We start from the raw sequence: 22,377 nt of genomic DNA on the forward strand, positions 1-22,377 counted from the left end.
TGTAGCAAGTAATTTGTTATTATAGGAGCTGAAATACCAAAGTTTATGAACGGTTTCTTTTCCAAAAAATAAATACAAAAAAATTCAACATTGTTCCTGGGACACCCTCACTCTTGGTCATTTGCATTCCCAGATATTTTTATGAACGGGCAAGAATGGGCTGGACTTACCACTCTTCATGCTGCCTGAAGTCTTTAGTATGTGACAAATGTGAATATAGTATATGATGAAAATGAATTATTAATGTGCTTATCTTTGAGTGTTTGGTCAAAATCTGAAAATGCCTTAGAGAGTATACTATGTATATGAATATCATCCATCCTATATGTCTCATAAAAAAAAAAAAACAAGACTGGGAACCCTGCACTGGACTGTAAATCAGTTCATTCCTAGGTGTTAATAATATTAAGAGTGGTAAATTATGGAGTAGGGAAGGCAAGATTCCTGTCTCACTGAGAACAGAAAGGCACCCACATGGCCAAAATTTTTGTCATCTTTGGGTACATTATCTATTCCAGTGGGCCCTCGGGCCATGTCATAGATTGAGTTCTTTCTTCTGTTTTGAGGCTTTACCAGGCTCTTGAATGTTGCTAGTTTTAATACCAAGTATGTCTACTCATTGTCAGCCCAGTCTGACTTATTCTATGGGGAGGAAGAAAGACTTCAGTTAAACTAAATTTGGACGTGATTCCAATTTACTAATCACATCTCATTTTTTATACAGTTGGTTTTTAAATGCACTGAAATCCCTCCAGCCCTTGCCGTTTTCTCTCTTAAACTTTAAGTCCCTTTCTTTTTCCAACTGCTCTTCCCCTGTGGCTCCCTTCCCAGGCCCTGAAATGTGAGTTTGGGCTGACTCAGCACAGACAGATTTACTGGTGAATCATGATCACATATGGGCTCCCTCCATAGCGCCCCAAGGTGAGAGCCTTTTGCAAATTCTCCAAGCTCTAAATGTCTCCATTTCAATTGCCAGAGTCTGGCCATGAGTATCTGATCCAACCCCACACCACCCCAAACTCCCCATTCTAGCCCTCCTCTTCTTAAGGCACCATGGAGGCTCTGAGCTCCTTAAGAACCATTATTAAAGAGATATGAAAAAAAAAAAAAAAAAAAAGAGATATGTTTGGCATCTGCCCAGTTTCCAGGCCAGGGTCTATGGAGAAGGCAGCTCAGACTCAAGAGCCTGCTCACTGACATCAGCATGAAGGGTGGTTATTCTCTGGGATGTTAACTGGCTGGTGTCATGTACTGGGGATTAAGAAGACACCATTGGTGACTTGAAGGTGCTCCCTCCTTAACCTGACACATCTGGTACAAGGGCCCACTAGCAGAACTGAGTAGCTCTGTAGTCTAGGAGCTCAAGGGAGCACAATCCCAAGGCAATCCCAAGGTCAACACCAGATAGCATTGCCAGCCTAACCAGGTTACATTCCCCCCAGTAGGCTCCTTTCTCAATGTGACCAAGACCTCTGATGTGAACAGAAAAGATGAGACCTTTGAACATTCTATCCAAGGCAGGGTTTGACTCTAAAATAAAACCTATAAAATATGAATTCTCCTAGAATGGAGGGAGTAGAGGTAGATATCACCAGGAACTAAACTGGTAGATTTGGCCTTGTGCCCCTTGTTGTCCCAGACCCTGACCATAATATTATAGAATTCTCTGTTTGGCTCTTCCTGGACCAGCATATGCCTAGTACAGCCTCCCATCACACTAGCCCCTCCAGGCTCTATTGCATCTTACAGAACCAGGGGCCAACTTTACCAAAGGACTAGTCCTTGCACACCCACCTTGGATGCCCTTGTAGCTGGCACAGGGAAAGGTGAAGGCAAGGCTGAGCTTCCTTCCTGAGTGAGCCTTCTGTGCTTCCTCAATCAACTGACATGATCTGCATTCTTCCTCCCTCCCTTAGGAATGGTGTATAGAAACCTCATATCGCACAGATTTGCAGCAGGAAATTTGCTTTATAGATACTCTACTAACAATAGATCACTGCCACCAACACTGAAAGGAGGTTTGGTTTTTTGGGGGAGGGGTTACCCCTCAGGACAAGAAGAGTTGGGACAGATATAAATTTAGTTATGAACCTCTCTGGAACAGAGAGGAAGGAGGGTGAAACATTTGCAAAGCACCCTAAAGCTATTGGTACTGTTATTGTGAAGATCTTTTATTTATAGCAAGCTCGATGACCTGCTTCATACTTAGAATGTAAAGGACCTGGCCCTGAGCTATTTGAAGCAAAGGTTTGCAGGATGAAAGTTCCAGCTCAAGCAAGGCTCAGGTCACTTTCTGCCATTGAAGATGCGGGAGAAGTCCACAGGGCCCAGACAGACTTAGCACAGGAAGACTGATGGAGATACAGAATGCCTCCACAGATGGTGGTCACTTAAGCCGAGAGAGACAGAGGGAAAGGTAACAAAAGTGAAGCCATAGTCAACAAGAGAGAGAATTTAGGTAACAAAGAAATAGCTCGGGTAAGAAAACCCTCACATGCACCCTACTTTAAAGAGAGAACAGTGGGCTAGGATGGATGGGATGGGTGGGGGGGGGCAAGACACACTTTGGATAGAATGATTCAGAGTCACAGGAGAACTGGAAAGTTGATCTCAAGGACTGTGGCCGGTGGAGAGTCAGAGGATGGTGGGGTTGCGGGAGGCCGGGAGTCTCGAAAGGTGGGCATGTGCATTTGGGGCCTCGAATCCCCAAATAGGGAATGAAGACTTCTGTGGATGGGAATGCCTGTTACGCTGTTCTGAGGACAAGATACTTTGTTTTCCTCTTTGTCTATGAGGCCCAAGACATTAATTTGTTCTGCTGTTGCTCACTTTCCTCCAGACCTTGTGTGTGTGTGTGTGTGTGTGTGCTTCATGGTTTTCATGAGTTAGGATAAAAACCTCAGTCAATTACTAGTATGTGTTTAACCCTTTTAGCTTTTATGTCTAAAAAGTAGAATGTTTCTGGGAGCTAAGGCATCCTCTGATCTTCCTGCGATAGCCATCACAGCCAGCAAGAATCAGATTGGCATGAAGGAGGAGAGAGCTTCAGGACCTGCAAGGCTGCCAATATTTCATTTAAATGCTATTTCATGTCACCCTGCCCAGAGGCTGCCACATGTCACCTAAAATCTCATTAGTATCAGTGGTAACAAGGATCCCACCCTATCTCCTGCTATCAGCCACGGCATGCCAGGCTTCAAAATCCAGCTCCTCTATGAGCCCTAATAGTGTTCTTTGCCACATCAGTACAAAAATCCCTTTGTCTCAGTCCTTTAGAGAGAACATAAAACATCTCCAACCATGTGCACATTGGGAATGGACACCTTCTGTTCAGCAAGCTCTATGCCCCTGGTCATGCCAGGCCACTGGCACCAGCTCTGCTCCCTTAATTCTGCTCCGAAGGAACAGCCATGGGGCAGACTCTGCCTTGCCCCTGCTGAATGAGAAGCAACTGGAAATCAGAAGCAAACAGCATAAACAGCCATTTGTTGATTTTTCTTCACTCTGTCTGAACTGTGTGACTGGTCCTCGAGGCAGTATCTTTTTAGCCTGGGTGTTTTTCACAAGAAGGGTAGGCTGATGTCCATGTACTTGGCTGCAGTTTGTCTCTTGAAGGCTGGTTCAAGCCCTCAAATCCACAGCCATTGGTTTTGAGCCACCAGGATGGGCATTCTTCCACAAGGGACACGCAATCCCAAAGCTCTTTGAGAAATCCCAGCAGAAGGGTCTCAAAGCCATAGCAACCTGGTTGTCTGTAGGGCAATTGATACATACTCACTTTTTTCCCTTTTGGTTAAGGTATCATTGACATATTATGTTATATTTGTTTCAGATATACATAATGATTCAATATTTGTGTACATTGCACAGGATCACCACAAGAAATCTAGTTAACATCCATCAGCATATATAATTCCATTTGTGTGTATGTGTGATGAGTACTTTTTAAAAATTTTTTTTAATTTTTAATTTTTTTTTATTATTTTTATTTTTTTTTTTCAGCATAACAGTATTCCTTGTTTTTGCACCACACTCAGTGCTCCATGCAATCCGTGCCCTCTCTAAGACCCACCACCTGGTTCCCCCAACCTCCCAACCCCTGCCACTTCAAACCCCTCAGATTGTTTTTCAGAGTCCATAGTCTCTCATGGTTCACCTCCCCTTCCAATTTCCCCCAACTGCCTTCTCCTCTCTAACTCCCCTTGTCCTCCATGTTATTTGTTATGCTCCATAAATAAGTGAAACCATATGATAATTGACTCTCTCTGCTTGACTTACTTCACTCAGCATAATCTCTTCCAGTCCCGTCCATGTTGCTACAAAAGTTGGGTATTCATCCTTTCTGATGGAAGCATAATACTCCATAGTGTATATGGACCACATCTTCCTTATCCATTCGTCCATTGAAGGGCATCTTGGTTCTTTTAAGATTTACTCTTGGCAGCTTTCAAATATGCTGCATGGTACCATTAAGTAGAGTCACCATGCTGTACATGACAAACCCAGGACTTATTTATAATTGGAAGTTTCTACCTTTTGACTTCCTTCCCCCATTTTGCACACACACACACACCCCAACCCCCTGCCTCTGGCAACCATCTGTCTATTCCCTTGATACATAATAGTTTGACTTGGGCAGTGAAAACCATGAATTTAGGGAAGCTATAAGAAAAGAAATGATGCAGAAGAAGTGCAAACAGCCCCTCCTGCTCCACGGGCTGGCCCTTCTGGGTCATTCACTATTTGCCATCTTTCACACCCAACATTTCCAAAGAGTTCTCCTCCACTGCATGACTCATTTTGTTCCTCTACCACAGCCTCCACATTCCCAGAACCTTGGACACCCTGAAGGGCTTCTCCCCCATCCCCTTCCCTCTCTGCCTCCTGGTGGCTCCACTCCACCAAACCTGTGTCCAGTCTGGGCCCTCACTGTCAGGCTCCCCATAGGGTTCCTGTGGCTATCAGACACCTCTGAACCTCAGTCGTGAGCCTGGTTTGACTTATTTCCCTCATGTCCACTCACCTCATGAAAATTAAGACTTGAGCCTTCTGTGGCCATAAAGACTTTTCCAGAATATTCCTAGACAGTTGAATGCACAGAAGATCTCTAGGAGGCTCTATGACCTTAATCTATAGGCAGACATTCTCCCCTCTGATACAGCTGGAAATTCTTATTATAAATATGCTCTAAAGTTACTGTTTCCTAAATACCAGTCTACCGACAAGTGTTGGAGGGGTTGCGTGAAAATCAATCAAGCCCCAGAGCCAGAGATTACGATTTCATGTTCCAGGGTGAGGCCTGGAAATCGGTATTTAAACAATGACCAAACCCCTCAACATTTTCCTCTCCAGCCAGGTGTGGAGACATTGCTTAAAATGTAAGAGGGACAGGTATTCTAGCCCCAGAGACATTCTCTTACTTCTTGCTTTAAGCAGAACAAATATGACAACCTCTAGCCTATGGGGTGCCAGGCAGTCCGTCACATGTACTGGGTGAGGACAAAGATGGAGAAGATGGAAGAAAAAAACTTGTGATCTCTGTCCTCAAGAGTTCAGAACCTATTCGGATGAGAGGAGACTATCACAAATGAAAAACACTGAAGAGCAATTATAGAATGGATACAAATAAATGTATATTAATATTCTGCAATTAGGAATTAGGAAGAAGTGTGGTTGACAGGCAAAATAGAGGTAGAGAAAGGCCGAATTGGTGAAGGAGAAAGGAGCATTAAAGACTCTGGGCTGGGAAGAAGTTCATGTTTACATCCAAACTGTTGGCCCATCTGCTTCTTTCAACTAATATACAACCATTCTCTGGAGAGAAGTACGGAGGTTCGGGCAGGGGGCAGCTGGGAGGCTAGAATAGGAGTGTTTTGCATGTCACCCTTTTGAGCAGCAAAAACAATCCCCTGTATATACTGGCAGTAAGTTGGGAATGCCTGAAGTGGAGGAAATCAAGCTCAGGGCCTGCAAGGCAGGCAGGCCAAAGGTGGAGCTAAGGAAGTAAGAGTTCTCTGTTGTCTCACCTGCTCCAGCTGGAGGCTGTGTTCCTTTTGCTATGGTGCATTTCCTCACCCTGACTAACCCCAGCCACATCCCGCAGCCGTGAGCAGCCCACGCCTCCTCCTCTTTCCAAGAGGAAGGCATTTTCCCCAGGCTACAATGGAGAACCTCTGTGTTGAGAGTGGAGAGAGGTCTGCGACTATCAGGACTGGGGGCCTCCTCTCCAAGGCACCCCACCAAGGACCCATCTCTGCCCCAGGAAGGCCCCACAGACTCCCACCCTGAGGGTGGAATGAGTTTCCTGTAATCCAGGATTTCCCAGACTTGCCTGCTTGTCAGAATCATCTGGGACGCTTGTTAAAAATACAGATTTCTGGGCCCCAAACTACAACATTTGAATCAGAATCTCCAGAAGAGAGGCTTTATAAAAAAAAAAAAAAAAATTTCTTTGGACAGCAGGGTAAATCTGGGAAACCTCACTGAGCCTTGAAACCTCTGTTTCCCCTGGGTGACCAGCTGCTGCCTGGGCTGAGAATAGCATTCTTGGGAGGGGGGAAATGGTAATGTGTTTTTCTGTCTAAAGACCAATAGTGATAACAGTAATTACTAACCTTTATCAACTGTGTGCCAGGCTCTATACTAGGGGATTTTTTAAAGAGTGGTAATTATATTTTTTCCAGTTTTATTGAGAAATAATTGGCCACACATCACTATAAACTTAAGGCATGCAGCATGATGGTTTGATTTACATTTATTATGAAATGATTGCCACAATAGGTTCAGTTAACATCCATTGTCTTAAATAAATACAAAAAAAGAAAAGGAAAAAAAATCCTTCCTTTTGATAAGAACTCTTAGAATCTACTCTGTTAATATCATAGAGCAGAGTTAACCATAGTTGTCACAGTGTACGTTACATCATCATGACCTATTTATCTTATAACTCCAAGTTCGTATCTTTGACCCTCTCATCCAATTCTCCCTCCTCTCACCCCCTACCTCTGGCAACCACAAATCTGATCTCTTTCTCCATGAGTGCAGTGTTTTGTTTTTGTTTTTGTTTTTAGATTCCACATATAAGTGAAATCTTATGGTATTTGTCTTTCTCTGTCTGACTTATTTCTTTTAGCATAATGTCCTCAAGGTCCATCTATGTTGTCATAAATGGTAGGATTTCCTCATTTTTTATGGATGAATAATATTCCAGGGTGTGTGTGTGTGTGTGTGTGTGTGTCTATGTGTGTGTCTGTGTGTGTCTGTGTGTGTCTGTGTGTATTATATATGCCACAAGTTCTTTGTCCATTCACCCTTTGATAGATACTTGGGTTGGCTCTTATAAATAATGCTGCGAAGAACATGGGGAGAGCAGATATCTTTTTGAGTCAGTGTTTTTGTTTCCCTTGGATATATTCCCAGAATTGGAATCACTGGATCATATGGTAGTTGATTTTTAACTTTTTGAGGAACCTCTATGCTATTTTCCATAGTGGCTGCACCAATTGACAATCCCACCAACAGCGCACCAGGCTTCTCCTTTCTCCAACGCTTGTTATCTCTTGTATTGTCACCTTACTGTGCTTTTTATTTGCATTTCCCTAATGACTAGTGATATTGAGCACCGTTTCATATATATCTTCTTTAGAAAAATGTCCATTCAGGTCCTGTACCAAATTTTTTTAAACACTTACTTTTAAAGATTGATTGATTGATTGATTTGAGAGAGAGAGAACACACGCACCCAAGAGAGGGATAAGCAGACTCCACATTGAGTGTGGAGCCCAATGCAGGGCTGAATCTCAGGACCTAAGCTGAAGTCAAAAGTTAGATACCCAAACGACTGAGCCACCCAGGCACCCCTGTGCCAGATTTTTGAATTGAATTATTTGGGGTTTTGGTTTTTGGTTATTGTTTTGTTTTGTTTTTGCTGTTGAGTTGTCTGACTACTTTCTTTTTTTTTTTTTTTAAGATTTTACTTATTTATTTGACAGATAGAGATCACAAGTAGGCAGACAAGCAGGCAGAGAGAGAGAGAGAGGGAAGCAGGCTCCCTCAGGACGCTGAGACCATGACCTGAGCTGAAGGCTTAACCCACTGAGCCACCCAGGCGCCCCTGTCTGACTACTTTCTATATTTGGATATCAGTCTGTTATTGGGTATATGGCTTGCAAATATCTTTTCCTGTTCCACAGGTTGTCTTTTCACTTTGCTGATGATTTCTTTTGCTGACTGCAAGCTTTTTAATTTGATGTAATCCCACTTGTTTATTCTTAATTTTGTTGCTGGGTGGGCTGCCTTTTTTTTGTTTTTGTTTTTGTTTTTTTTTTGGTCTCCTGTAATCTTCCCAATAACCTAGTGAAGTATTTGCTACTGTTACCTTTGTTTTCTCAGAGGCAAACAGAAGGGAAGTGACTTGCCCAAGTGCAATTAACATTTAGAAACCGACAGAACTAGGATGAAACTCAGGCTTCTGACTTCAGAGCTCCATCCACTCACCATTGCATATTACTGATCCTGGGACCTTGCAATGACTAGCTCCACACTCTAATTGTGAGCTTACCAGTCCAATCCACACCACCGCAGCTACCCCCAATGAAAGGGGAAAAGAAAGAGTTGTAATTTATCTTGAAATTTCTAGTGGGTGTATGAGTGAGGAGTGATGTTAAGGAAAGCACAGAAAAAAGGACACTAATCTCCCCCATGCTGGTCCTCAGGTACTGGAACTCCTTAAGCAACCTGGTGGCATCCTTGCTGAATTCTGTACGCTCCATTGCCTCTCTGCTGCTGCTCCTCTTCCTCTTCATCATCATCTTCTCCCTCCTGGGGATGCAGCTCTTTGGAGGAAAGTTCAACTTTGATGAAATGCAGACCCGGAGGAGCACATTTGATAACTTTCCCCAGTCCCTTCTCACCGTGTTTCAGGTATGGACCTTTCTCTGCTGGGATAATGAATGGGAGGGTTGTTGAGTGGTGGGGTTGGGTTGTGGGGGAGAAAAAGTGGTGGGAACTTTCACCTTGTACCGGGCAACCAAAGCCAGTCTAGATCAGCCATGGAAGGTCCATGCCCGGGAGAGTCTTGAGTTTTTTCTGTAGTCCCCCCTACCCTCAGTCCACCATGGAATCCCACTGTTGGATGGACCACTGAGGGAAAAAATATAATTGAGTAGTTTAAAAACTCTTGTTTAAACATGGAACCCTTTATTCAAATAAATTCTACATGAACACCCAAAGTACAAACAGAGGAAAGGAGACTGCGCTTGTTGGGGGAGGGGAAGATGATGAAGCTCTGTCTTTTTACACACCATGCTTGTCACCAGGAAAAAAATGTAACTAGCCCATCAAATTTGTCATTTCATAGATATATTGGTGTCGGGTAAAGCTAAAGTAGCATTTGTTGAAGTTTCAAAGTAGATTGATTTACAAGAAAAATATGTGGGTGTAGCCCAAATCTTAAAGATGGCACCCAAATGAGTAACGCTGGGGAAAGCTGGAACAGCACAGTACTCTCTCAGTGAAAACATTCATGTTTGTGCAAGGGCCCAGAGGAAAGGCTAATAGTGGCCATCTTGTGCAGTCGATTAGAAGATACTTTGACCAGGAAGCCTTTCCAGTCCCTTCTCAAATAATATCGTGCCAGAGCCCGTGCACTTTGTCTGAGGGTGGACTCAAAGTTGCCCAGGTGCTTAGCTCAGAGCCCCTGGGAGGAGAACTGGGGGCCAAGAGGAGGGAAAGAGGTGGAAAAGAGATTTTAGACAATTTTGTTAACATAGTGGGGCAGGGTAGGGGAGTTTTGGGGTTTGCTGTTGGTCTAACGCTGTGTCCCTTATTGGTGGGAATGTGTCATTCAGATCCTGACCGGGGAGGACTGGAATTCGGTGATGTATGATGGGATCATGGCTTATGGCGGCCCCTCTTTTCCAGGGATGTTAGTCTGTATTTACTTCATCATCCTCTTCATCTGTGGAAACTGTATCCTTTGCTCCTGCCTCCCCGCCCCTGCTGCCCCACCCTCCCTCAGCCTGCAGCACGATGCCAAATACAGGTGCCCAGGTCCTGACTCGGGGCTGAAAAGTGTGGCTGCCCGCCCACAGGGCCCCCAGGCAAGCAGGGGAAAGGTGTGCTCTGGGGAGAAAATGTGTCCCTTTCCAGAACCACCTTAGCCGTGGAGGAGGGTCTTGGTGGAAGCCTGGAGCTTTGGTATAGGTGGGGATGTAAGTTCATCTTCCCAAACCAGTTTGGGCTGTAGTGTTGCCCGACCCCAGGAGGCATGTTCTCATTATAGTCTGGGTGAACAATGCCCCCTGGTGTTGTGTATGGACAGCTGCTCACATAGATTCCAGGGTGAACACACTTGGCCTATGGCTGCTGGAAGTAAGAAGTGCCGTCCTGGGGACCTGAGCCGTCATCCTTGAAATGACCTTCATCTCTCCTCCCTGTTTTCTGCTCAGTGTCCCTCCCTCTGAAGCTGCTCCAGGCGGAGCCAGACAGGCTTCACCAGGCAGACCTGACAAGTGCTTGCAGATCCAGGCCATGGGCAGGTTTCTGGGGTCTCCAGCCACAGGCAATCTAACCCCATGAGGGTTGTGTGCAGAGGAGATGGTAAAGTAGAGGCACCTCTGGCCCAAGATTCCGGTTTAAATCAAGGCTTAAATCAAGTGCTAAAAGCTTGGGCATTGCTGCCAACAGAACGGCCTTACCTTTTACCAGCTGGGTGACCTCAGCAAACTAAAGGCTCTCTGCCTCAGTGTCTGTAAAATGGGTGATGAAATATCAGGGCCTACTGCTTAACATGTCCCGGTGAGGTTTAATGGGATGATGGTTGCAAAGCCCCTGCTGCCGTGGTGGGGGGCCGGGGGCGGGTGTACGCTGGCACCATTGGACAAGCCCTTCACCCCTGCGGGTTGTGGCCTCCTGGTATGGGAAATGGTGTGGCTGTCTGGGAGCCTGGGGGTGGAGGTTAGACTTAATGAACATTAAGGGCCCATGCAACTACGCTTTTTTGATTCTGCTTCTCCAAGCCATAGTGTTTCTCTTCAAGGTGGGGGTGGGGAGTGGGGCGGTGAGAAGAAAAGGGCCAATAACCACTTCAATTCGGAGTTCCTGGGATTCAGCTGGCTCCGGCTGGATGCTCCAAAGGCCTTTGTATGCACAGGCTCACATGAAGAGTTGGCAGAGAGATCAGGCACCTCCTCAGTGCCCGGTTTTCATGAACCGCTCCTAAGAGCATTCTGCATTCTGCGAGAGACAATGCGGTTTATTATGTCAATTACAGCCAGCCACCTCAGTAGGGAAACCAATAAGGAGACCTGGCAATTAAAGAGCAAGGCAGACTCACTACCTAACTGGCTGCCCATTCCAGCCTGCAAGCTAGCCTGCTCTCGACCCCTTGGAAATCTCCTGGTCACTAGGAGGGTAATGGGGAGGGAGAGGGGCAGAGGAGGGATGCCACTGGGCTGGGTACCCTCGGGGTGAGTCACCACTGAGCTCACTCTGTGGAGCACTCAACCACTGCATGTCCTGCACCCTCCCTGCCCCCTGAGCCCATCAGAAACCCCAAGGCCAAGGGTCATTTTCTTTAAGAATGGACACAAACAGATATCCTACTGAATGTGTTCTTGGCCATTGCTGTGGACAACCTGGCGGATGCTGAGAGCCTCACGTCTGCCCAAAAGGAGGAGGAAGAAGAGAAGGAGAGAAAGAAGCTGGCCAGGTAACCCTCTAAGCTTACCCAGCCCTGGGGCCCCAGGGTCCCAGTTCTGATTGCCACTCCCATTAGTGGTAGCGAGAGGCTTGGGCACTGGCCTCTGTTGGCCAAAACTCCTAGAAGACACCAGGTATGGGGCTGCCCACAAAAAGTTGGGCCTCTCTGCTAATACCTAGGCATGGCTCTGAAGTAGGGACCGTCATGAGTTACAGTCTCTGTGAAGGTGTTGGATTTCCTCACCTGTCTAAGAAACTGGAGGGTGCTCTTGAGAAGGGAGGTCATGAGAGGTGGAGGGAGTGAAGGGCGCAGAGAGGAGGAAGGCAGCCACTCAGAAGGGAAATGCTGTTCCAGCTGAGTGACTCCTTTTCACTATTTGATAACTCATCTCCGGCGTTCAGAAAGCAAGATAAGACCCTGCATTGTCTTCTGTCATTGTCTAAATGGGACTTCATCAGCCACACATCTGCTAGATACTGAGCAGAGTTTTCCAGAAACCAATCCTGAATCAAATCCAGAAACTTCCTCTGATTCAGACAAGGACTTATAGCAGCTAAGAAGCTGAAAGAGGCCAACTGAGTACCAGACAGAGCAATGTGTGGTCAGGCCAAGCATTGTGGGCCCGGCCCAGTGGCATCTGGGATTGAGTGGCATGTACCATATACCCCAGGTGAAGGAAGATGCATGTAAGCCCAGGGAACCTGTTCCCACCAGTCCCCAGCAGACCACGGGGTAGTTTATTTCTTCATGTTTCCTATCATTCAGTAAACATTTAATTTTTCCTCCTGCTGACCGGCCAGGACTGCCAGCCCAGAGAAGAAACAAGAGGTGGTGGAGAAGCCAGCAGTGGAAGAGACCAAGGAGGAGAAAATTGAACTGAAATCTATTACTGCTGATGGAGAGTCCCCACCCACCACCAAGGTCAGAAGCCATCTCCTTCCAGGATCTGGGAGGCCCATTGTTGGGGGAGGGAGGGCACAGTCCCAGGCAAGGCACACTTGGAACGGAAGGAGGAAAGAAGGAAAGGGATTCAATGAAAGAAAACCCATGTGGGTGGCACAGGAGGGCTAGCAATGTGAAGAGAAGGCCGGCTGGGTGAATCCCAGCCTTCTGTTGATGTCTTTAAGGATATACACAAGATAACAAGGACCTATTTTTGAGTCAACAGCTTAGTCATTGACTATAATGCAATTTCAAGGCCTCTCTCAGCCTCTCTAACTGGGGAATGTATCTAACTAGATTCTTCCTGCTTCTCTCGTTTGGTTGCTTAGATCAACATGGATGACCTCCAGCCCAATGAAAATGAGGATAAGAGTCCCTACCCCAACCCAGAAAATACAGGTACCAATCCCACTGCCTAACCCTGAGGTTGGGAGGTTGGGGGTAGAGATCTAGATTCTAAAGCCGTATGGAAGTAGCCATGTGTTAGGGACGGGTGGTTCCAGGTTCCGTCTCCAGGTACCTTGCACGACGAAATGTCTTCTGCCTCTGTAGTTAGGCATTACCGACTATCATCCAGAGGGGAACTTTGCTCCTGGCTTCCTCATAATAACGACATAACATTAAATAAATTGTGTTTGAGCAGTCTTTTATGTCCTTTGGAAGGTGGATTCTATAGACATTTAAGGTTTTATTATATCCTATGCCGTAAAATCATTAACTTATATAATTTGCAAGTTGCAGCATTACGCTTACTTAATAATAACAGTAAATCCTGACTGTCTTATCCTTACTGGGGTTGGGGGGTGGGGCAGTGCTGAGTACAAGGATAGTACCACCACACATATCCCCCCTGGTTGCTTCATAAAATGCTTTCATTTATTATAAAAAGAATTCTTCACAACTCAGCCTTCTCATCTTCTGATACCTAAGTTGGAAGACAGTCTCCTCTGAGAGGGCTTACTATCAGAGGTCCTCAGGCCGCCCTCCATCTGTCCTCCTTGTGTGCAAGGACTCAGGCAGCCATCTTTGTTTCCCTTGGGAAGCAGGCTGGCTGCGATCATTTCCCCCTCACTTACCTCCTGCCTCCTGGGAAGGAGGATTTGTTTTGCTGTGAATTGGACCAAAGGAAGAGCAGGAAAGGTGTCCGAAGCCTGAAAGCTCTATTGGGTGGAAATTCTTACAGGATTTCAAGGACTAGACATGTTGGCCAAAGTCAATGGGGAATCCTGTCTTGATCCTGAATCATCAAATTAACTCTGAAATGACATTTTGGAGATAAGCCAGGGGGAAATTGAATAGGGACTGGAAACTAATGATTTGAGGTAGTTTTTGTTTATTTTGTTATTGTAGTGGTGTTATTGTAGTTCTAGCCTATACATGTAGATGTATATATGGATAGACTCTAAAATATTTAGAAGTTGCTTAAAAATATACTCCAGCAGCTCCTGTTGAAGCTGGGTAGGGAAGCTCACTGCACAAGTCTCTCGACTTGTGTGTGTATTTTCCAAATTGAGAAAGAAAGATAGTAATGAAAGGAATCCCCCTGGGCCCCAGGCGGTGCTAGCCCTAGCTGGCCTGGTGCCCCCGCACACAGCACAGGGGGACAGCATGGATTTGAGGGCACTTTCCCATGTGTGCCCAGCTCCTAGGCAGCCCAGGCCTGTTCCTTCTCCCTGGCGGTGGGGCAGCTACACCTGCGACCATAGTCTCCAGTTCCATCATTCTAAATATACTGGTGCCTTTTCTCTTCTTTGTTGCCCTTTGAAAGAAAGGGAAGCAGGTCAGGGGAAAAAAATAACGAGGACATTGTCAACATATTAGCCACCGCAGAAAAAGTGCCTTTGTTGACCCAGCTTTGAGGATTCTTGGAATGGTTTTGCTTTTAGACTGAAAAGTTCTTCCCACATTCTGCTGATTTGTCAGGATCCTGTAGGTTTTTTGAGTGTCCCTTCCCTTGTCATGTGACCACCCTTCTCCAGCCTCCTGCAGACCCACCCCCTCCAAGGTTTCTCTTGGTCCCAGGCATCTCACACACCTGTGTTGAGACCTCTGGTTCATAGGTAGTCGAGGTTGTCGTGCCTCAGCCCACCACCACACTCAGGCCTTGAAGACCAGCCCCAACAGCTCCCCATTTGTTCACTGTCTCTGCTTTTCATTTTTTCACCCAAGGGTGGTATCCTCTTAAAGTTGGTGGTTCCCCATGTCCTCCCTTCCTCCAAGGGACCAGTCTCTGCTTCCCGGCTCCCCCTTCTCCTGCCTCTGCAGGGCACCTCCTGGACCCTAATACCAGATGCAGCAGAAGTCCCCAAGAATCCCTCCCAGGATCACTTGGCCTGCTGTCTCTGTTCTGGTCAATCTTTCATTCCCAGCTGTTCCTCTCTCTTCTGAACCAGAAAAGGCAAAGAACCTGATCTGCCATTGTCCTCCCAACCCTGCCCCTTATGCTTTGTGGCCTTTGGGCATCTGGCCTCTCCTGTGCCCACTTAACCCAGATGCCTTTGGGAGGCAGTGCTTGTGGACATCGTACCTGGCCCACGTACAGCCAAACTCCCGGGATGGGGAGGTGCAGGGCCAGAGAATACTCTCACGACTCCTCCTGCCCCCACATCTCCCTCCAGCTTCCTCCTCTCCCTGCTCCCATGCCCATGCCCTTCCCCACCCCCGCCCCGGCCAGGTTGTTGTTCTTGCTTGTCCAGGTTGTACCCAAAGGTGAATGCGGATGTGACTGAGTGGGCATGAACTCCAACCTGCAGTCCCCTAGCCAGGACCCTTGCCCTCAATGAAACACCCCATGGAGGGGCCTGTTTCTGATTTGCACAACGTACCAACCGGCCAGCAGTGGCTTGTCAGTCCTTCCCTCCCTGCGGAATCTCCGAAGTTCAACAGTTGGTCTGAGTCTCCCTGCTTAGCATACATTAAATTTTAGAAATATCTGCTTACCTAGGAAGGGTGCCAAGACTGTGCTTTTATTTAATCGAATCATTTATTAGAGGAAACATACAGATGTGTGTTTGCAGACTAAAAATTAATAAAGACGCTTGAAAAAGAAAAGTGAATGACACCAGAGAATGCACAGGGAGTCTCTGTTCTTCCCGATGCTTTGGGAAGGCTCCAGCTGCTTCAAGGGGTTTGAATAAGAGCAAAGCCATGAGGTGGGCAGTTGTGGGGGGAGAGACAGCCAGCCTGCATGGACAAGAGTGGGCTGGGCTGGGCTGGGCTTTGTTTTGGGGGAAGGGGAGAGACCATACTATTGTCATAGACAGGGAGCTGGAAGAAACCATGGAGGTATTCATTCACTTAATAACTACTAATGAGACACCTACTGTGGGCCAGGCACTGTGACAAGTGCCAGGAATACACCTACGGGCAAGACAGGGAAGGTCACTGCTCTCCTGGAGCTTACAGTGGGGAGACAGTGTCTTCTGGGGAGACAGATAGTGAGCAATAAAGGAGGCCAACAAAAAGGTCATGAGGGAGCAGTGAGCAGTCCGGAGATAACGAAGCCAAGGGCTATGTGAACGAGTTCCTCAGTGGCATGAGGCTGCTTTGGCTGTGTGGTCAGAGAAGACCTCCTGAAGGAGGCAACATTCCAGATGAGGCAGAGGGCCTAGATGTATGGAAATCAGAAGAAAGTGCTTTCTAGGTGGAGGGCTCGCAAATGCAGAATCTCTTGGGCAGAATGGTCTGTGGAGGAATCCAAAGAGACCACCATGCATGGAGCAAAGAGAACGAAGGGGAATGATGGTGGGTGAGACAGGCAGGAGCCAATAGGGCAGGGTCTCTGAGGCCACCTGAGAAGTTCCCATCTTAGTTGGTGCTGTGGAGACTCACCCGAGGTTCTCAGGCAGAGGAAGATAAGATCTCATGTCTGAATTATCTTTAGTAGACTGTGCAGCATGAAAACAAGGCAGTAGATGGCCAAGAGTAAAACGGAAAGCAGTGAGGGCATTAGTAGCAGTCCCGTGAGAGGCAGTGGCCACTTGGGCCAAAACTCTGTTTTGGTGCTGTAGATACAGAGAACGGGCAGAACTTGGGACGCATTTGGCAGGACTTGCTAACAACCTAGAAGTCAGCGAGAGAAAGTAAGTAATGGGGGTAGATAAGGTTTTGGAGCAGAGCCCGCAGAGAACAGGCCCAGTGCAGCAACAGGCCCAGTGCAGCAACAGGTGCAACCTCAGGCTTCCGTCTCCGGACGCTATCCACAGAGCTCGCTTCCGGGGGCGTGGCCTTGCCAATCATGCCAGGGAACTCTGGGCCACACTCAACACTGTAGGTCCCTCCAGGGCAAGAACCACAGCTTTCTGTTCAGTATGCTGTAGGCGCTAGGTGTTAGTAATATTTTTATCTGAATTGGCTAAGAGCAAAATCACAGGGACGAAAATGAGTATCAAGTGAGGCGGGGCGGGGGGGTCGGGTGGCAGGGATCACTGAGGACCAAAAGTGAGGCGTCCAACTACATAGGGGGTTTTACTTTTGAACACGGGCACCTGCCCTCATGAAAGCCACAGCAACTCCACAGTGCGCTTCTCCACACCTCCGAGAACGGATCCCTAAGGGAGTCCACCGGCATCCAGCGCTGGAGTGTAGGTGGTTAGGTTCCCAACCCCCAAAACAGAACTTGATCTGACTTTTTTCCTACTCTGCCAACTCCGTCCTTATACATAATACATGCAAAGCCTCACAGCTGTCAGATTTCTGGCCCTTTACAAATTTGGGCTTGTCCTTTAGACATGGTTTCCTTCTAAACACTATGCCTGGAATTCAGCTGGTATGTGTCTGAACCTACTGGCTTGCTTCTCCCTTGCAATAGGAATCAGGACCGAGCTTCATAATCAGCAGGGCAGGCTACTGCAGATGAAAGCAAAACTTTTCACCAGGAACTCGGAAATCCACAAAGCTAGTAAATATGTTTTTCTTTAAACACGAATGATTAAAGCAAACATTAAATTACCTGTTACCAAATTATCATGAATAAGAAAGCATTGTTATCATGAATAAGAAAGTTGTTAATTTAGAGCACAGCTGAAAAGAATACAAATAGTTGGGCAGGAATTGAAGAGACTTCTCAATGAAATTTCATTTGTAAATATTGCAATTTAGGCCAACTCCAGTTTTATTTATTTTGCTTTACTGGGAGACTCCGCATCTCTTTTACCTACCAAGGTGTGGCTGGAAAGCTTCAACCCTTGGCCCAATACAGTTCTTCATCTCATGTCTCTCTGCTGCTAAAAATATTAACTGCTTTGCTGGTCAACTCTAATTACTCCAGGGTGGGGTGGGGGGGACTGATTTATGCCTATATTCTGCTGGTCCTCCAAAAAAGCCTTGGGCCCCTAAATGCTTCTTGCTTGAGAACAAACCATGCTCTGTGCCAGGTATCTTTTCTTCTCTGTTCCACCTGACTTCATTTTAACCAGAAGAGGAGAGAGCATGAGGAGATGTGGCTGGTCTGTAAGATAAACTTCCGTAACTATCTTTCCAACAACTGAGTCTCCTTCTTCTTTTGTAAAGTCCTCTTCCTTATAAAGCAAATGTTGGTGTGAACATGTAATCATCATCAAAAGCCAAGGGCAGCTACACGCTGGACAAGTGTCTCTCTCTATACTGTCTCTCTCAGCACATAAAGAGATACATGTAGAATCAGGTATGCTGGCTATTGGGTCCTAAGTGCGAGTGCATGCAGGAGGCCAATGGGGCCCCAGAATTGCAGGCAGGTCATTCTGGAGAACCCAGGTACTCAGGAGAGCCAGGTGAATGATGCTGTCTGACATGGCAGTCCCTCTAGCTCTGCAGAGAGGGAGATGAGGGCAGTCCAAATAAGGAGACAGCATGAGGAAAGGAAAGGCGAAAGCACATGGCGAGTGTATCCATTTCCTGGAGTTTTCATAACAAATAACCATGAACTTGAGGGCTTCAAACAGCAAACATTTATTTTCTCATGGTTCTGGAGCTTACAAGTCTGAAATCAGATGTTGACAGAACCATTCTCCCTCAAAAGCTTCTGGGGAGAATCCTCTCTCACCTCTCTGTCTCTGCTGGTGGACAGCCGTCCTTGGCCCTCCTTGCCTGTCAGCCTCATCACCCCTGTCTCTGCCTCTTTCTCCACGTGTATGTCTCTGTGTCTCCTTATAAGGACAGCAGTCCTTGGGTTTAGGGCCCACCCCACTCCAGTATGACTTCATCATGACAATACCTCTGCAAAGACACTCTTTCCAAAGTTAGGTCACATTCTGAGGTTCCAGCTAGGCATGAACTTGTGGGGGACATTATTCAACCTACCACCATGAGCCTTCAGAAAACAGGCTCATGGCAAGAGTAGAAAGCCTGTCAGGGAAGAACAGCAGGCAGAGGTCGGACCGAAAAAGACGCTAAACACTACTTTACAAACTAAGAGTCTTTCCTGTGGGCAGAGATCATAACAAGAGCTAACTTTTATATAGAACATGTTATGTGCCAAGAGCCACTCTGAGGTATGTATGTGCTGTTTTCCCATTCTCTGTGTCTCAGGGAAACTGAGACACAGAGAAACTAAATGCCAGAAAGAAACAGAGCCAAGATTTGGGTCAAGGCATTGGCTAGAGAACCCATGCTTTTACTCCCATTCCCTTACTAGACATTTTTAAATGCATTTGGTCAGAACAGGATATGTAGTCGTTTCCTACCATGGGCAGTGATCTTGCAAGCAAAGGAGTAAGCCATTTGCTTTTGGTCCACAGTAAACATGACCACTAGCCTGGAAAACAAAGGTGCTTCTTTAACTGGTGCTGATGTCTAGAATTTTGAATGAAGGGCCTCTTGTGTTCAGCATCATTGCTCTATTATCCCTAAAGTGCATAATTTTTTGGTATTTTTCAGGAATGGGAGTGTTAAATTTAAACTCCTAGAACCTTGAAGGATAGGGCTGCTTGCAATTCAGCTGAGCCTTACATGCAGCCTAGACAGGCAAGACACCTGGCAATGTCCTAGTCTTACCTGATCAGCTTTCCTAGCACTTTTTTTTTAAGTAGGCAGAGAGACAGGTGAGGGATGGGTGGGGGAGGCTCCCTGCTGAGCAGAGGAGCCCCTGCTGGGCTCAATCCCAGGACCCTGGGATCATGACCTGAGCCAAAGGCAGAGGCTTTAACCCACTGAGTCACCCATGTGCCCCCACCTTTCCTAGCACCTTACATCTAGGATGACCAACCATCCAAATCCGACTGAAAAGCCTCCTGGGCTGTGGGAATTTCACTTTGGAAACTAGGACGATCCTTGGCAAACCGGGATTGAACTAGTCACCCTACTTACAACCCCCTTTGTCATGTGCTGCCAGAAAAGTCTAACAAAGATTCCAGCACTCACGGGGAGAGAGCTGAGTGTCTTAGTTGATACCCCTCATTTTCAGAGACGCAAATGGTGTCTTGATTCTGGTCAGTAGGAAGGTATCTGGAAGTAGGCAACACAGCAGTACAAGCTCGTGGGCGTAGTAGAGTTATTTAGACTGGTGCTTTTTTTCTTTTTTTCTTTTTTTCTTTTCAGTGTAACAGAATTCATTGTTTTTGCACCACACCCAGTGCTCCATGCAATACGTGCCCTCCTTAATACCCACCACCTGGCTCCCCCAACCTCCCACCCCCTGCCCCGTCAAAACCCTCAGGTTGTTTTTCAAAGTCCATCATCTCTCATAATTCACCTCCCCTTCCAATTTCCCTCAACTCACTTCTCCTCTCCATCTCCCTATGTCCTCCATGTTATTTGTTATACTCCACAAATAAGTGAAACCATATAATAATTGACTCTCTCTGCTTGACTTATTTCACTCAGCATAATCTCTTCCAGTCCCATCCATGTTGCTACAAAAGTTGGGTGTTCATCCTTTCTGATGAAGGCATAATACTCCATAGTGTATATATGGACCACATCTTCCTTATCCATTCATCCATTGAAGGGCATCTTGGTTCTTTCCACAGTTTGGCGACCGTGGCCATTGCTGCTATAAACATTGGGGTACAGATGGCCCTTCTTTTCATGAAATCTGTATCTTTGGGGTAAATACCCAGTAGTGCATGCTCTATTTTTAATTAGGGATGCTCTATTTTTAATTAGAATTGTGCTTTTTTTCTTGCAGGAGAAGAGGATGAGGAGGAGCCTGAGATGCCTGTGGGCCCCCGCCCCCGCCCACTCTCGGAGCTGCACCTGAAGGAAAAGGCAGTGCCCATGCCAGAAGCCAGTGCATTTTTCATCTTCAGCCCCAACAACAGGTGCGCAAGAATGGTGGGGAAGGTGGGACTTCATTCCCTTCATGCCACATGCTCAGCAGATGCGACCTCTAGTGGAGCCTGGGACTCTCCCAACTCCCCACAACTTGTGTCAACAGGTGCTGATTTGGGGAAAAGCACCCTGTATTCCAAATCAGAAGACCTATGTCTGTTTTTCCCTCCAATTCTTGACACATGTAAACTCTATTTGTAGTCTTTTGGTGATTACCCTTGGTAATTTACCAAGTCTATTTAACTTAACAAAGTTTAAGGTTCAGCAGTATCCTGGACCTCCTCTTGCAAAATAGAAGGAGCTTATACTATTTTAACTCCTCTCAGCCCTCCTAATTTAAATGTTGTTGTTGCTTAGTATTTTAGTCCTATTTTTTTTATTTTAAAAAAATTTTTTAATTTATTTATTTGACAGACAGAAATCACAAGTAGGCAAAGAGGCAGGCAGAGTGAGAGGAGGGGAAGCAGGCTCCCCGACAAGCAGAGAGCCCGATGCGGGGCTCAATCCCAGGACCCTGGGATCACGACCTGAGCCAAAGGCAGAGGCTTTAACCCGCTGAGCCACCCAGGCGCCCCTTTTAGTCCTATTTTTAATGTAACAAGTTAGACACATTGTCATCATTATCATTATTATTCTATCGACAATGTAGATTTGGATGTACATACAACTTGCTATTTTAGTTATTCACCATTTTTTCATACATCTCAGATCCTCTTTCTGCAATCATTTTCTTTCATCCTAAGCACATATTTTTAGGAGCCCCTAGTGTTCCATGATGGTAAAGTCATTTGGCTTCTGTTTATCTCTAATTGTTTTCATTTCTGTCCTTAGAAAATAGTTTTGTTACGTACATAATTTTGGGTCGATAGAATTTGTCTCACAGTGTGTTAAATATATTATTACACCATATCATTCTTTCTATCATTGCTTTGTAGGTAATCTGTTCTTTATCTCTAGCTGCTCTGAACATTTTCTGCTGCCTTGGTGTTTAGACTTACTATCATGTGTCTAGATATGGATTTTTTTCTCTTTGTCCTGCTCAGTTTGGAAACCAGGTGGGTCACAGAAACCGGGGACTCTTAGGCTGAGCCAACACCCTTAAGAAGCATCTGGAAGAAAGTTTCCCAATCTTAATTTAGGTCCAAAGGAATCTCACCAACTAAGATGATGTATTGAGGTCATAATCAAAGATTTAGCATTATGGATTTATATTTTTCTCCAGTTCTCAAACAACATTAAAAATCAGAATAAGAATTTCTAATTCTTGAAAAGTTGCAGCCATAATCTCTTTATTCTTTCCTTCTGACGAAATTGGCCATATGTTAGGTCTTCTCATTCTGTCCTCCTGTCTCTTAATGTGTCTTGCAAATCTTTCATCTCTATCTCTTTTGGTGTTTGGGGTAGTTTCTTCAGATATACCTTCCAGTTTCTTCACCCTGTCTTCAACTTTGTCTGTGTTACTGTTTAAGCCAGTTTTTATATCGACT

The 22,377-nt window shown here is 46.0% G+C and overlaps 1 protein-coding gene across 32 annotated transcripts in view; it reads left to right on the forward strand.

Moving 5' to 3' along the window:
- Positions 1-22,377, forward strand: part of CACNA1C (calcium voltage-gated channel subunit alpha1 C) — a 737,989-nt gene that overhangs the window by 607,186 nt on the left and 108,426 nt on the right. For 21 of the 32 annotated variants that reach the window (XM_082741045.1, XM_082741044.1, XM_082741043.1 and 18 more), the window contains 6 exons: positions 8,715-8,922; positions 9,849-9,969; positions 11,596-11,710; positions 12,502-12,622; positions 12,973-13,042; positions 20,748-20,880. In XM_082741045.1, the coding sequence (XP_082597171.1) occupies positions 8,715-8,922; positions 9,849-9,969; positions 11,596-11,710; positions 12,502-12,622; positions 12,973-13,042; positions 20,748-20,880 (768 nt within the window). Of the gene's footprint in view, positions 1-8,714; positions 8,923-9,848; positions 9,970-11,595; positions 11,711-12,491; positions 12,623-12,972; positions 13,043-20,747; positions 20,881-22,377 lie in introns of all 32 variants that reach the window. The other 11 variants (XM_082741042.1, XM_082741039.1, XM_082741047.1 and 8 more) reach the window with 1 other exon arrangement.

Source organism: Mustela nivalis, assembly GCF_964662115.1.
Source record: "Mustela nivalis genome assembly, chromosome: 7".
Lineage (NCBI taxonomy): Eukaryota > Metazoa > Chordata > Mammalia > Carnivora > Mustelidae > Mustela > Mustela nivalis.